This window comes from Danio rerio, chromosome 11 (genome assembly GCF_052040795.2).
Source record: "Danio rerio strain M-AB ecotype USA chromosome 11, GRCz13ab, whole genome shotgun sequence".
Classification (NCBI taxonomy): Eukaryota; Metazoa; Chordata; class Actinopteri; order Cypriniformes; family Danionidae; genus Danio; species Danio rerio.
The window spans coordinates 41,340,094-41,357,481 of record NC_141031.1 but is presented as its reverse complement, the minus strand read 5'-3'; the positions used below and the strand labels follow the sequence as shown (position 1 = coordinate 41,357,481).

At 34.5% G+C, this 17,388-nt stretch overlaps 1 protein-coding gene and 1 non-coding gene across 4 annotated transcripts in view; one reads left to right on the top strand and one right to left on the bottom strand.

The window, feature by feature from the left end:
- Positions 1-1,336: 1,336 nt before the first annotated feature.
- LOC101882875 (uncharacterized) overlaps positions 1,337-17,388 on the top strand; it is a 287,867-nt gene continuing 271,815 nt past the window's right edge. Inside the window, exon 1 of the transcript XR_015502972.1 lies at positions 1,337-1,447. This is a non-coding gene — a transcript (uncharacterized LOC101882875). The remainder of the gene's footprint in view (positions 1,448-17,388) is intronic.
- Positions 1,674-17,388, bottom strand: part of cdk18 (cyclin dependent kinase 18) — a 160,788-nt gene continuing 145,073 nt past the window's right edge. For 2 of the 3 annotated variants that reach the window (XM_087274276.1, XM_087274277.1), the window contains 3 exons: positions 12,497-12,587; positions 12,289-12,366; positions 5,592-6,273 (listed from right to left, as the gene is read on the bottom strand). In XM_087274276.1, coding sequence (XP_087130402.1) covers positions 6,239-6,273; positions 12,289-12,366; positions 12,497-12,587 — 204 coding nt within the window. In that variant the 3' untranslated portion in view covers positions 5,592-6,238. Of the gene's footprint in view, positions 2,914-5,591; positions 6,274-12,288; positions 12,367-12,496; positions 12,588-17,388 lie in introns of those variants that run through there. The other variant, XR_015502897.1, reaches the window with a different exon arrangement.

Sequence of the window (17,388 nt, the reverse complement as noted above, 5' to 3'; positions counted from 1 at the left end):
AATACCAGCAGGCTAGTGGAGAAACTCTATTGAAAATATTGGGGTAAAATAAATTGTCATATTTTAAAGATATGGCGGGGGAAAATATAATTTACGCAGTGCTTCTTGTCCGGTCTGAGACGCACTTCATATCATATATCTAACAGGCAGTGAAGATTATTGATTTTTAAAGAAATCAGATCTTAAACGTAGCAATTTTGTAATGGAAAGACAGTTCACTGAAAGCACTGGGGCTGACTAGCTGAAAATTAAAAACCGTGTGCATTTACCCCATTGGATCTCAAAGAACAAAATCATGCATCACCCTTCATTTATTAATTTATTTAAATTTTAGGACTATTTCAATTGGATGTACGTCATGATAAAATGTCTCTAATCTTAAGAGATGCTCTCTTTTTGTAAAAAAATAAGAAAAAAGTAAACAAATACCCGTCATGACTAACCAACAGAACATCCAGGTAAGCAAAAATTGTAACCTGGGCAGGACTTTGACTGGTTTCAGCAAAATAAATAAGACTTTAACCCTTTAACTGCCCCACTAAGAAAAAAATAGATTGCCTTTCTTAAGTCCTAATGTCACTACTTAACACACTAGCATTTTTAACACATCCCTTAATTTCTAAAAATATCAACCTCTGGTAGATATGTCAGTTTATGGTAAAAGTACAGGAATTAATACATATACTATGAAAAATCTAAAAATATGAAGTGTAAGACCAATTTATTAAAAAATAGATTCATAATAAAACATTTTTGAATCCTAAATCATCTTTATTTTTTGAAGTATGCCATAAAATATTTCAGATCTCATTTAACATGCTTTTTGTTGTTGTTTTTTTTACAACGAAACCAAAATCAAGTGTAGTAGTGCAACAGGATTATGTGTGTTGTTCGATTATTTTGTAAACCAACAATGCTGTGTGTGTATTTTAAACCATTATTTAAAATAGTTATTCTTTTGACTTTAACACTGATTATTTAAAACAGTCAAACTATATGCTCAACCATTTGGTACAGCAGGCAGTTAAAGCGTTAATGTTTTGCTAAAGAAAAAGCCACCTAGATTTTGGATAGTCTGGTGGATAAAAAACTAATATAAAATAATCATCTTTAGATGAAATATTTCTTTAAATATTTCTGAAACACAACTAGCTTTCCCATTTTAACCAACTAATTCGCGTATAATGAGTTTAACTCAATTGTGAGGCGATCAATTGGTGTTTTCGAAGGTTTGGTGACTCAAACGAATCGATTCGGTAAAAGATTCAAACACCCAAAACTGATTCGTGCAACAGGTGTGTTTCTCTACGAGTTGGTCCTCCCACATAATTCGCTCGCTATCAAAACTAACAAAACTGAGGTGAAGAAATCACGCATTGCTGCCTGAGGCGACATCATGTTTGGAGGCTTTACTGTATGTTTCATTTCCAGCGTAAAGATCTGACAGGTCGGAAAGTTCTTCTGTCTCGTTAAAAGCGTTATTTTCACAATTTGACACAAACACACTCATTTAAACACATTTTTATCTGAGTGCCCTGCAGTGTATAATCACTTATACGTTGCCAAAACCAAGTCCTACTTTTAGTTTACTTTGTGAAGTGTACTAATGACAAACAGCATCATGCAAGACAGAAAGACCATTGTTAGAGCCGAGGATGGAAACATTCCCATGGTCCAACTCAACGTCGTCATTTATTTAGTTTATTATTTAATTACTTTTGGCATTTTCGCAGTCACAATACATTCAGCTTCAGAATATCATAATAGAATAAACAAATCACACAAAATATTTAATATCACATCTCATACAAAAATCTAAATCTTTTATAAAACATTTAGACATCATCTAAGAGCATTTAATATTGTTGTTTATTTACTTTTTTCTGGCAAAAACTCACTGAGAATAAACACCTGTCAAAATACATATATTTATATATATTAATTCTTTTCAATAGAGTATTTAAAATATTCTCATTTACCACAAAACACATAAATTAGTGCCACTGCTGGAGTGATGTTAAACTAAATTCCTTATAAGTCATTATATATGTTTTTTTTTCTTTGTCAGTCATTTTCAATAGTATCTCGTTTCCCTGGAGGTCACGCTTTGAGTTTTTCTCCACTAGCATGTGCTCAGTGCCGTTTACAATAAAGAGTCATAGTGCGTTGATTTTAAAACTACAAGATACAGTAGGAGAAAGTGAACAACATTAGGTTTCAATTCCAGGACACTTGCCTGCCATGTGCAAATACAGAGTAGCAATTAGCTCAAATGGCAATACCAATAACTGCGTGTGCAATTACTTAAAAGGACCGAGATCCTTGAGAAATTGAAGTAGATTTTTTTAAAGGCGTAAAATTGGCCCCATCATCTCTTACGGTCTGCAAAAGGCACCTTTTGATGATATTGTAAATTACTAACTAAGTTAAAGATGCTGAAAGTGATTTTTTTTTTTGTGGTTGTTGGAGTAAAACAGCTCCTTCGTATTATAAATTAGATTAGTTGTTACTTTTCAATCATTTTGAGAACAGGATGGGAATCTAATTCCGAGGGCTCAATCAAACTGTACTGGGAGCTCAACAAATTAAATTAACACACGTTACAAAACATTGTAATACTTTCGAAAATTATGATCGCAATATACAGTACACTACCTGACAAAAGTCTTGTCACCTATCCAAGTTTATAAACAAATAATAACTTGACTTCTAGTTGATCATTTGGTATCAGAAGTGGCTTATATGAAAGGCAAAGGCCTCTAGATTACGCTTATTTTAGCTAAATAAAATATGATCATGCCTTGATTTTTTATTATTTAATTAAGACAGTAAAGTCTGACTTTGCTTAGACAAAAGTCTTTTCACTTAACAGAAATAATGTACTGTCTAAAACAGAGATGTCAAACTCAATTCCTGGAGGGCCGCAGCCCTGCACATTTTAGTTCCAACCCTGTTCTCACACACTTACCTGTAGGTTTCAAACAAGCCTGAAGGACTTAATTAGTTTGATCAGGTGTGTTTAATTAGGGTTGGAACTAAACTATGCAGGGCTGTGGCCCTCCAGGAATTGAGTTTGACATACCTAGTCTAGAATATAAAGTCAAGAATATTGAAAAAAAAAATATATATTGTGTATGACTCCCATGAGCTTGATCAAACCATGATTTTTCCTTCACCAAACTTGACTGATTTCTGTGAGAATCTTTGTTCCATGTTGGTTCCAATAGGTCTCCTGTTGTATTTGTGATGATTGTGATGCAGTTCAACAGATGATTCGTCAGAAAAATCGACCTTCTGCCACTTTTCCAAATAATCAACTAGAAGTCAAGTTATTATTTGTCTCTCTTACAACTGGGTTCGACACAGGACTTTTGTCAGGTAGTAATATCAGATGGCTAGTACTCATTATGTTTAGTTTTTGAACTTAAATGGTTTGTTGCAATCAGTTTCCTCAAATGGTTTGAGTTACCTTAACTTATTGGGTTTTACAGTGTATTGAATGTCCATTTCTGAAAATTTGATGTCCATATATAGTTGAATAAAAAAATTATTTACCCCCCCGTGAAGTGTTTATTTTCAAAATATTTCTGAAGTGATATTTTATGGAGCAAGGAAATTTTCACAGTAATTTCGATAATATTTTTTCTTCTGGAGAAAGTCTTAGGCCCTTGTAATAATATAACATTAAAAGCATTTATTTAATAAGCCATTTTAAGCCATTGTATAAACCATCATTATACAATGACTTGCCTAATTACCCTAACTTGCCTAATTAACCTTTAAAGCTTCTAAGCTGAATACTAGTATCTTGAAAAATATTTATTCAAATATTATGTACTGTCTTCATGGCAAAGATAGAAAAAAAACAGTTATTAGAAATCAGTTATTTAAACTATTATGTTTATAAATGTGTTAAAACAAATCTGCTAAACAGAAATTGGGGAAAAACATATCCAGGACGGCTAATAAATCTGACTACAATTACATATTTAGAATTTCCAAAGAAATGCAACCTTGGTGCATGGGCATCTTACAAATTGAATGGTAATTTACAGTATATGTTACAACACAATTTAAATGTAATTAAAAATGTTTTCCAGAAGAACTAAATTCTGTATTTTAAAAATAATGGTCACTTTCTATTGACATTGACCTAAATTATATTTGTGGTGTACTCACACTATGCTATCCGAACTGTGCCAATAACCGTTTCCCCTCTGAATCGAGCTCAGAAACGTTTACTTGGCCGAACCTGACCCGGTTCGAAGAGGTGTGCCAGAGCATGGTTCGCTTGGGCTTTGGCGCGGTACGCTTGTGTGTGAGTGCAAAATGTGCCTGAGCCCAAAACTAAAGACAAGACGTGACTTTTAAGGGTTTCATATGGATTTATTAATCATTCTTACCGCTCAATGAATGCAAACTGTCATAGATTATTAAAGACGCAAACTTCTCACTGCACGACAGCTGCACCTTCAGCAAACCTCCTAATTTCTGCAGCACGAGGACTTTATGATTGTTTATGTGCGTCAACAGTGGCTGATCTGTTCTGCGAAATATTTGACTGTGTGTCACCGCATCCCAAACGACTAAAACAATATAACTAAAGAAATCTCCACCGTGCTGAGCGAAAGCGCTTACTGAACAGTGCAGCATCGATGACGTAAGTGTGCCTAGGCCGAACGTAATGTGAGTGCGGGTCGTCGGGGGAGACAGGAGGGGGGACAAGCGTGCTTTGGCCCGGTTCAAGTCAACTGTACATAGTGTGAGTACGGCCTCAGTTTTATTTGCATAAATCAACACAAAAGCTATCATGTTTGTATGTGCTGTTTAGATCTTTTAAAACAACCACAGTTTTAAAAAGTTTAAAGGTTAAATTTAAGTTAACACTGTTTCTTTGGTTTTCATTATTCAAATCATCTTTGACTGAGAGTTTCAGCTGTTCAACTGAATCATTTTAGAGAACCATTTCAAATGTACGATTCTTTTACAATTAAAACAAGCTTTAATTGCACCTAAATAAGTTAATAAACCTATCATCTTTAGAAATGTATTGAGAAAATTCTTCCCACCGTTACAGAGAACTTTGGGAAAAAATATCAAATATTAAAAATTTAACAGGCGGGCTATTAATTCTTATAATAATAATAATAATTACTATAACCATATATATATATATATATATATATATATATATATATATATATATATATATATATATATATATATATATATATGTATGTATGTATGTGTGTATGTATGTATGTATGTATATATATATATATATATATATATATATATATATATATATATATATATATATATATATATATATGTATGGATGTATATATATGTATGTATATATAGTATAAATAATTGTTATTATTTGTATGTGAAATTCACAGTCCTTCAGGGGATTGCATTTCACATAAAGCCATTAAGTACATAATCTTATGTATTTATATTTAAATGTTGTAATGTGAATTATTCAATTGTACCAAGTTAATGTAATTCAATGCTTATAATGAAAAAACCCAGAACAACAATAGTAAATGGGGGATTAAATAAAATAAAAAAAGATCACTTGCAGCACCTTAAGTAGTCAGAATTCAATGGTATATCGTGACAAAATTCAAGTAATTCTCTATATTCAATGGCTCAAATATTAATGACAATTTACCATCTAAATATTCTAGTAATGGATGAATGGTTGTAAAGTAAACCATAATATGAGCTCATCCAACGATCAATCAAACACATATGGCAAAACAAGTCAAACCTCAAACTGAAATGGAGGAAATTTCACTGAATGGGAAAAGTCGGTCATGTTTCTTGCACATAAACACACACACACACACACACACACACACACACACACACACACACACACACACACACACACATACAATTAAAAATGCTAAATCTGCACACCTGAAAGTACTACTAGATCCAGGCCAACTCAAGTCTAGACAATTGGGATGTCTTTTCATTGAGTAGCCTACAGCTATGAGCTTCATGGGTTTAGGTTTGGAAATGACTATAATAGAGATTGAGTATTGGTAAAACTATAGGCTGATTTAATTAATTTCAGTCTGTTTTCTGAAGTACCGACTGTAATAAATGTGTGTATATGGAAGGATGCATGCATGCATTGATGTTTTGGATGAGAAAACAAAGCTGTTTGCTTCATAGTGTTTTTGTTCTGCCGATCTCTTCATTCGCATCTCTTTGATTCCTCTCCTCAGAATATGCTTTGTCTGCGGTTCTTGCCTCGACCTGGGATTGGAGAAAATCACTTGTTAGACAAATCTGCAAGAGTACATGATGAGAGTATGTATTACAACAACTTATTATGCTCTAATGCCGTGTTCAGACTGCACGATTGTCAAAGTTGCAAACTGCATGACTATCTGGGGTAGCGCTTCGTCGATGCTGTGTTTACACTGTAAGATGGATCAGGACTGGGGGTTTTAAATTGCATGACTTTACAATAGGATTAACGCCAACAACTTTGTCTCTATTTGCAAACTACGTCTCACAACCAAACAGTCGCGAGAAGTGACATGTAGCATATCACAGCTTGGAACTATGTTTCTAACTACAGCTCCAGAGGTGTAGTTGCGAGTGCTCAAGTTTGCAACGCAGTTTGTGAATCTTCATTGGAGCGACGAATTTGGGAAATGACAAATCAACAAATTATGTTTGTAACGACGGAACTTGCGACCTTAGTGGCCAATGATGGTTTTGGGAAATGCACCCCTGGGGTCCGTACTTCGTACGTGGATTACTCAGTTAGCTGGATTTGGATATTGACGATTTGACACGATCCAGGATCGTTTCGTTCTTCAAAGCTGATTCGAAAGTTGTTGTCATGGCAACAGTTCTGCTAGCTCAAACCTGATCAGCAGCAGGTTCAATTCATATAAACAGGATTAGATCGGCTCAGTTCAAGCAAAGATAATACAGAAAGTATGTTCCGAATTCTGATATTTTCTTACAGTTGTAGTTATATACACTTGGGAAAATGGTACATATTTTTAACTATATATATAAAGTTATAGTCATTAATAAAATAAATAAAGTTATACATATTAATAAAACGTATGCAATCTGCACCCTCGAAATGAAAGTACAAAGACTGCCATCTGGTGCAAAGAGAAAACTTATTGATGTGAACTTTTTAGATCGCTTTAGTACAAATTGTGTATAATAGAAATGCACAATATGTGACTTTTTTAAAGCAATAATACATTTATGGAGTCATAAACATGTTTTGATAGTTAATATGCCAGTGATTTGATGCTTTACAAAAGTTGCAGACGCCTTTACCAATATGAAAAACGCTTTTGTAAACAACCAGTTATTCTTTACACTGATTAAAAAACGGCTACTATAATAAAGAACATCTTTTCTAAATGTAGAACTAAATACATTGATTTGCATTGAAATACATGATGAATACACTTGACACATGAACGTGTAAAGCCTGCAGCTCACAACAAATGTGGAAGGTTATTGCGTGTCATATTTAACAAGCCGTTTACTGCTAATTTGATATAATTTTGCTCACATGGATAATTGAATATTAATCAGATGATGTCATTACGCTGCTGTGCCGTCAGCCAATCGTTGCATTGCTGATCATGATTTCGAGGATCGATAGATCTGTCCTTCACAACACACGCAGCGATCTCAGATCAGTTTATTTAGACATTCTAATCTGATTCGCGAACTTGTTTGAAGAACCAAATCTCAAGGCGTTAAATGTCGACGGAAAACGCAAGCAAAAAGCATCCCGATGTTCACAGGCCTTAAGACTGTATTTATCAGAAACCAAATGCACATTAAAATGAGTTCATTTTCAGTTGCACATGCTTTTTAAATACTGGAAAAACCATGAATAGTAATGATGACATTCATATCAATTTGAGTCCTGATCCTTTGGAAGAGCAGGCTAACTGGCTAGCACAGAAAACAGCATCTTCTCGACATGTTGACACACGAACCAAGGTGTTTCAGTCTCATAAACATTTGCATTGTTTGAGTGTCTTGAATGCTCTCTAGTAGTTAAATGTTTCAGAACGAAAGCAGCATGTCTATCTAAATGCTGATTTAACTCTCCTTTCTTGAACGGTTAGTTTGTGTAAATCTGATTTATTTCTTGCACATCAAGAATTTACACTCTTAAAGGCGATTAGTTACTTTACTTAAAGGGATAGTTCACCTAAAATCAAATATTGTGTCATCATTTACTCACACTTTAGTTGTTCCAAACTGGTTTGAGTTTTTTTCTTTTGTTGAGCTTAAAATAAGGAAAAAAGCTGAAAATCGACATCCATAGTATTTTTTTGTCCTACTATGGAAGTCGATGGTTACAGATTTTCAGCATTTTTCAATGTATCTTCTCTTGTGCTTAACAGAAAAATGAAACTTATAAAAATTTGGAATCACTTGAAGGTCAGTAAATAGCGAGTAAATGTTCATCTTTGGCTGAACTATTACTTTAAATAAAGTGGGAAAGCCTGTTGTCTTAAAAGCGACAAGTTGACGATATTTAAAGTTGTTACCTGTTAAGTTGACTTTTTTAAATTAATCACATAGTTCATTTACTTAATTTTAAAGCAACTGGTTTACTCACTTCAAGTAAGGCCAAGAAAGAAACCAGTATGTTTATTGCAGTGTGCAAATGTTGAATTTACTTTGCTTTCTTGTACGGTTAGCTTGTGCAAATCTGATTTATTTCTTGCACATCAAGAATTTACACGATAAAAAGCGATTAATTACAAACTAGTTTGACTTTTTTTCTTTTGTTGAGCTTAAAATAAGGGAAAAAAAGCTGAAAATTGATTTCCAAACTATTTTTTGTCCTACTATGGAAGTCGATGGTTACAGATTTTCAGCGTTTTTCCAAATATCTTCTCTTGTGCTTAGCAGGAAAATGAAACTTTTAAACATTTGGAATCACTTGAAGGTCAGTAAATAGCGAGTAAATGTTCATTTTTGGCTGAACTATCACTTTAAATAAAGCAGGAAAGCCTGTTGTCTTAAAAGCGACAAGTTGACGATATTTAAAGTTGTTACCTGTTAAGTTGACTTAACCTAGTTTTTTAAATTAATCACATAGTTCATTTACTTAATTTTAAAGCAACTGGTTTACTCACTTCAAGTAAGGCCAAGAAAGAAACCAGTATGTCTATTGCAGTGTGCAAATGTTGAATTAACTCTCCTTTCTTGTACGGTTAGTTTGTATAAATCTAATTTATTTCTTGCACATCTAGAATTTACACTCTAAAAAGCGATTGGTTACTTTACTTAAAGGGATAGTTCACCTAAAACCAAATATGTAATGTAATGTAATGTGTATTTATATAGAGCATTTATTGTGTATGGCCATACACCCAAAGTGCTTCACAATCGTGAGGGGGGTCTCTCCACACCACCACCAGTGTGCAGCATCCACTTGGATGATGCGACGGCTGCCACAGGACAACGGCGCCAGTGCCCTCACCACACACCAGCTATTGGTGGAGTGGAGAGACCGTGATAGAGCCAATTTAGTGGAAATATTGTGTAATCATTTACTCACACTTTACTTGTTCCTGTTTGGGTTTCTTTCTTCTGTTGAGTTCAAAATAAGTAAAAAAGCTGAAAACCTGTAACTATTGATTTCCATAGTAGGAGAAAAATACTATGGAAGTTGATGGTTACAGATTTTCAGCGTTCTTCAAAATATTGTCTTTTATGTTCAACAGTAGAGTGAAAGTCATAAACGTTTGGAATCACTTGAAGGAGAGTAAATAGTGAGTAAATGTTCAGTTTTGGGTAAACTATCACTTTAAATAAAGAGAGTAAGCCTGTTGCCTTAAAAGCGACAAGCTGGCACTACTTAAAGTGAGAAAACCTGTTAAGTTGACCGAACTTAGTTTTTATAATTAATCACTTTTAATTAATTAATCACAAATTAATTTTAAATATATATATATTTTAAAGTAAAGCCAACTAATTGCTTTTAAAAGTAAGGGGTTTACTCACTTTTAAAAAAGGTCAACTATTCGCTTTTTATAGTGTAAATATTAGAAATTATCAATAATTTTTCATTTTGTTCTGTAGTATTTATAATTATGAGGATAATTATTGTACTTTTTAATTAATTAAACACAACATTACGAGTTTGTTTTTTATTTAAAATATACATAATTGTTTTAAATGTACACATATAAGGTAATATCATTACCATTGATGACATTTGTATCAATTTGTGCATGAGTCCTAATTCTTTGGTAGAGCAAAAGTGCATTTGCTTTCACAGCACACAAAAAAAAAGAGAATATTTTTGACATGTCAACACATGAAGCAAAGATTTCCAGTCTCATAAAACTGCAGTGCTTAAGTGTCAAAATAGATATTGTTCATGGGCAGCCAATGAAAACTATATGGAATTACAGGCCCGTAGCCAGCCTGGTGAAATAACTGCAAAAAGTGGACCTTATTATCAAGATTTCACAGTGGCTTTTGATCCTGGAATGATTTCCCACAAACTGCATATTATTGACAAAAGTCCTAAATAATTAAAAAAAATACGTGATCATTTTAATGTAATACAGCTTATACTTATTCAAAGAGGCCAAGAAAATGCATTTTTACCATTTTTATTTAAAGATGTGATTGTTAATTCAAAGTCTTCATAGGAAATTTTGTAGTTTAGACCATCGTTTTAGCAATATTTTGATGTTCAAAACCTTTTTTTTTCCCTCATCTAAAATGCCTCTATCAGACATTAATTTTCCTTCTGCTTAGTCCTTTTATTCATCGGGGGTCACCCCTGAATGAACCGCCAATTTATCCAGCATATGTTTCACACAGTGGATGCCCTTCTAGCTGCAACCCAGTACTGGGAAACATCCATACACACTCATTCACACACATACACTATGGCCAAATTAGTTTGTTCAATTCACGCATGTCTTTGGACTGTGGGGGAAAATGGAACACTTGGCTGAAAGCCACGCCAACACAGAAGGAACATGCAGACTCCACAGGGAAATGCCAACTGACCCAGCCAGGACTCGAACCAGTGACCCTCTTACCGTGAGGTGAAGTTACCATTCACACGTCAGCTTCAACGCTTCCCATTTACTTTGAACTGCATTGTGGATCCGTCGGCGCTGCTTCAGTGTCGTTGCTCACTGCAGAAGTTGGGACTTGCTCAACTTTTCAAGCGCCGACGGAAGCTTCGCTGTATGCAAATACACCAGCTAAGACAGTAGCTGGAACTAATTTCATTGGCTGACGCTGCTATGACGATCGCGTCAGCCCCAACTGCAGACACGCCCTCTGTCAAGCGTTGACACTGAAGCCCAGTGTAAATCCGCTGATTCGAGCCCCGGCTGGGTCAGTTGCCATTTCTGTGTGGAGTTTGCATGTTCTCCCCATTATAGGTTTCCTCCACAAGTCCAAAGACATGTGGTACAGGTGAAATGAATAAGCTAAATTGGCCATAGTGTATGGGTGTTTCCTGGTGCTGGGTTGCCCTGGAAGGGCATCCGCTGCATAAAACATATGCTGGATTAGTTGGTGGTTCATTCCACTGTGGGGATCCCTAATTAATCAAGGAACTAAGCCGAAAAGAAAATGAATGAATGAATAAATGTTACATTCGATGATTGTATCTCACATTGTCCCACAACAACATTAAATTAGTGTAAATTAGTGTACAATGTTTTATATTTATTTTAGTCATTTGAAAAATGAGATTTCTTTAAAAGTAACACAGTAGTTACTTTCCCCGGTAATTTGTTTTAGAAAATTATGTAACTCAGTTACTAACTCAGTTACTATTTGTGAGAAGTAACTGCTGTGCCCAACACTGGTCTTAAAGCCTTTTTCAATGGGTTATTTTGACAATTTCTGAGCTCATTTTTTGGACATATTCCGGACCGTTGTCAGTCTTTCGAACCCCTCTTGGCTACAGGTCTGCATATGCAAATTTGTTACAGAACCAAGAATTACCGTTTCAGGAAATTCAGTATCAGTTTTACCATGATAGACAGTAACTCTATCTATCATGTACTTTGATCTCTAAAACCTTGCAGACCTTTTACATAAGCAGGAAGCTACAATATGCACAAAATGAAAGGTGATATTCTAACAAGCGTGATGGGGCACTTTACCACACAATTAAATCTTACACGTTCAGGGAACTGGATAAGTGTGCCTTATGCATGACTAAACATGATCAAGTTGTGGTCTGCAGATGCAGAAGTGTAATGTCAAAGCAATGGAATTGAATACCCGGAGGCTGGAATACTGAACTCCGATGTCCCGGATCCTTCTGTAGCTGAATCTCCCTCAGTGAAAACACGGATGAGGCTATACGAGAGAAGACAAAGCGGGTGATGATCAAAGCAGTCTCGTTTGTTTGGTGGAGGTAGACTGTAAGACTTGTGTTGAGGTGCTGTTATGTAAGCAGATTCTTCAGAAATGATTGCAATGAACTTACTGTCAGGTATGGAGAGGATGTTCTCGCCTAGGGTCTGGAAGTAAGAGTGTCTCAGAGACAGTTCAGCTGAAATCCTGCGCTTTGTGTCGTACTGGAACAAAACAAAGGAGATAAAAGAGCAGATGTAATACGCTTTTAATGCAAACTTTTTCTTTCTTTCTGCTGTATATGTACTTTTCTGACCTCGCGTTCATTTCCCAAACAACAACATAACTTGTGGCTCACTACTAACTACCATCAGACGATGCATCTATTGGGTAAAAAATTATGTAGAGACAGGTGTTTCCCAAAACCGTAATTTCTCCATCATTTGAACCACGTTAGTTATAATGTAAACAAACCATTAAGCTGTTAAAGACATTAAGTTATGTAGCATTTATTTGATGTTGTGCAAAGAACTGCACATATATTTTATGTTGCCTTGTGTGTATGTATGTATGTATGTATGTATGTGTGCATGTGTGCATGTATGCATGTATGCAGATAGATAGATAGATAGATAGATAGATAGATAGATAGATAGATAGATAGATAGATAGATGATAGATAGATAGATAGATAGATAGATAGATAGATAGATAGATAGATAGATAGATAGATAGATAGATAGATAGATAGATAGATAGATAGATAGATAGATAGATAGATAGATAGATATGGCATAATACTGCCCCATACTGCACGTGTTAGTATATATTTTTTTATTTAGTATATTTTTTTCATTCATTATCTGCAGTTTTAATATTTTAAATAGATAATTATAATAAATATATTACATAGTGCAGACTGCGATTTGGGGAAAATATGTAATTTCTGTCTAAATTTGATTTGATTAGCGATTTTATTTTGTAGTTAAGCTTCAGGTCAATAATCTCTAAGCTGTGTCAGCAATTCTGCGACGACTCTTTAAAATAACCTGTTTTTGTTTGGTGTCTGTGACTTTAAAACTGAAATATTCCCATATTACCGATGTCCTGTTTTTCTTTGATATTAATTTGTCTGTTAATGCTGCTGAAGCAGCAGACACCATTATACAAATTGCGGCACTTTTCATTTTTTAAAAACATTTTTTAAAATAATTTTTATATTGTGTACGATTCGCATACACTTAATTGGTTAGTAAGACTGTCACACACAGACGGCATTTACTCAGGGCGGAGAAAATTAAATAATACATATATACTTCGTATCACAGCCTCTTGCGATTTAGCTAATTGAAACGTTTCAAATTGGGATTCGATTTCGATTAATCGCACAGCCATCATGCTTTATATAAAACTATTTAAAATATTTTCTCCACAACACAAATCAGATTTTTTAAAATGATGAAATCCAATATTATAATTTTTAGAGTCCTCATTTAGCTCTATATCAGGCCCAGATTGTTTAATCGTGATGACCGGGAGAAGTCTTTTTTTTTGGCCGCGAGGGCCGGTGTCCCTAGCTGCTTGCACTCTCAGCAGTCGCACTTTTTTCATTTATTTAATTATTTTTTGCCGCAGCTCCTCTCTTTTTATTTATTTGTTTTCTCGCAGCACCGTGAACAAAAAGCAGCCTGCAGGTTAATGATGATGTAACTATCATTCGACCCCAAACAGCGGCACCTTATTGAATATAAGAATTTGAATAATTAATATTAAAGAATATTACACCTGCTCAATGAAAATCAGATGATTCACTACAATAATAAATATGACATGATCAGAAATCTTAAAACGGGAGAAAAAGATTAAGCCATCAATAGAAAGTAATAATGTGGTTAAAAGTCTTGCAGATCACAGTGCAATCATTGTGGTCCAGTGGTCAGCACGTTGCGTTACGACACCGCTGACCCGAGTTTAAACCTCTCCTGAGTAATTTTATTTTTTTTTTGAGTTAAGACATAATACGGTTACTTATATAGGTGTACATATTTTATTTTTGATTTTTTTTGTGTGACCACCGTTACAAAGTGGATATCTATAAAGAATTTAGCACTGAATATATATTCAGATATTGCAGAAAAGGACATTGTGATGTTTTAAAGAATAGTGTTGGAGATTTAGCTCCCCAATTTCTCATATTTATAAAAAACATTTGAAGTTCTAAAGCAGCTGTGTCCTTGAATAAGACGTAATAGTGTCATTATAAACTGAATTGGAAATTACATTATTTTAATTTAGTCAGTCGTGAACTGAGGTGGCCCAGTCTAAGATTTGAAACTCCAAGGCTGAAAAGGAGTCCCACTCTGCACCTGCCCTACATTATGATTTATGTAATTATTATATTAATTATACTTTTGATGTTATATACAGAACAGAAAAAATAAAATAAAGCTGCAATTTGTTTTTATACATTTTAAATCTGAGAATTTTAAATGACTTGACATAATGATTAATAAATATTCTAAAATAATATAGGCCATGGCTAGCCTTATATTATGATTTGTGTAATTTTAAATCAATTATATTTACACCAAACATTAGAATATTCATTGTACATACAGTTGAAGTCAGAATTATTAGCCACCCTGTTTATAACCCGCCACCCCCCACTCAATCTCTGTTAAACAGAGATTTTTTAACACATTTCTAAACATAATAGTTTTAATAACTAATTCCTAATAACTGATTTATTTTATCTTTGCCATGATGACAGTAAATAATATTTTACTAGATATTTTTCAAGACACTTCTATACAGCTTAAAGTGACATTTAAAGACTTGACTAGGACAGGTTTGTTCTGTAGACTATCGAAAAAAATATAGCTTAAAGGGGCTACTAATACAGACCTTAAAATGGTTTATAAAAAATTAAAAACTGATTTTATTTTAGCTGAAATAAAACAAATAAGACTTTCTTCAGAAGAAAAAATATTATCAGACATACTGTGAAAATTTCCTTGCTCTGATGAACATCATTTGGGAAGTGTTAAAAAAAAAAATCAAAGGGGGGCTAATAATTCTGACTTCAACTGTATATGGGAACATTAATATGATGTTCATTTTACATGTACACATTTCCCACATTTGTAAAATTCTACATATATATTTTTATATTATTTTAAACATTAACATTGATATTTTCAACATTTTTGTTATTTGCTATTTTTAATGTAATTGCACAAACATCATAACTACAGTAGATAGCGTGCTCTGAAATAAAGATGACAAAAATAGATAAAGCTGCAAACTTTCTCATATGTGTGCAACACTTCCCCAGTTTTGTGCTGTAGAGCACGAGTTACAGTCCTCTGATCTTTCCCGTCGTGTGTGTTCTTCACTAATGACTCGATTTGAGCACAACTCCCCTGACTTGTTGATCCCCGAGCTATAAAATAGTTTTAAATAATGAAGCACCCATCACCCTGCTGTCATCTCGCACAAAGTTATAAAATTGTCTCCGGTGAAGTTTGGCGGCGTTTCAAGCGAGCAGAGCGTTCAGAGCGCATTGTGCGAGTCTGACAGCGCGATCAGTCAGCGGGGTTTGATGAGAAACAGGTGCACGGTTCGGACTCATTAAGGCCCCTGTCACCATTAACGAATCGCGCGCTCCGTGGTCTTTCATCATAATGACAGGTCAGTGAGCACTCAAGCTGCGCGCGCCATCAGAGAAAGAGAAAAACGCATTCACGTTTCTGCACAAATACCACATTCTCCTGAAGTACAAACGCACACAATGTAAACCTGCTCGAGGACCTCCTATTACTTTATTATAGACCATAATAGACTAGAAATACCGCTTTATATATGCATAAAATACTTTAGTACCTTGGTGGAGCCTCTGATACTATCAGGGCATGGATACTGTTGCAAACTTTGACATTTTTGACACCTTCTTTATCTAGTTGTCATATTTGAATGTTTCAGAAATGTATTCGGCTACTCATGAATGGGCCCACATGGAATCTGCCCACGCAGAATCCCGCAGATTTTTATCCCATCATTCATTCTGTTTATTTACTTGTGTAAATGTGTGTAAATTTATATTCATTCAGTTTTCAAATTAATTTCAGTAATATTATTGACTAAAAAGAAAATATTTGTATATAATATTTATATATAAATGGCTGTAATTTCAACGGTAAAAAAATACTGTAAAAATGCCAAGGTAAAATAATAATAATAATAATAATAATAATAATAATAATTCCTTACATTAATATAGCGCTTTTCTGGGCACTCAAAGTGCTTAACACAATGAGGGGAATCTCCTCATCCACCACCAGTGTGTAGCATCCACCTGGATGATGCAACGGCAGCCATTTTGCGCCAAACCGCACACACCAGCTGATTGGTGGAGAGGAAACCAATGAAGTGATGAAGCCAATTATGATATGGGAATGGTTAGGAGGCCATGATGGACAGAGGAAAGTGGGCAGATTTGGTCAGGATGCTAGGGTTAAACCCCTACGCTTTTTCGAAGGAAATCCTGGGATTTTTAACGACCACAGAGAGTCAGGACCTCGGTTTAACATCTCATCCGAAAGACGGACAGATCCGAAAATCCGTAACCTGGTTAACAGTATGTTTCCTTAATGTATACGCCGAATAACCGTGAACTGACTTTTTCAGAATTCCCTGCATGGTACATCACTTTTTATGCTTTTTGTTGACATTATTATGGATCTTTGTAGTTGTTTCCCCATCAGTTATGTACATTAGAAATTTAGGTAACATCTATTGTTGATAAACAATGTTTATTTCATGACTTTAATTTTATGCGTGTTACCATACTGGTGTTTAGTAGCTGTGTGAATGACACTGAGCACCTTCTTTACGCTGATACTCTTTTCTGCTTGTGGGAAAGTTGTTTGTGATGAGCATTGGTTCATTATGTAACTTTCTCATCATCACATGCATATGGCTTAACGTGTCTATCTGTGTAACATAGATTAATAAGAAAATGTTGCG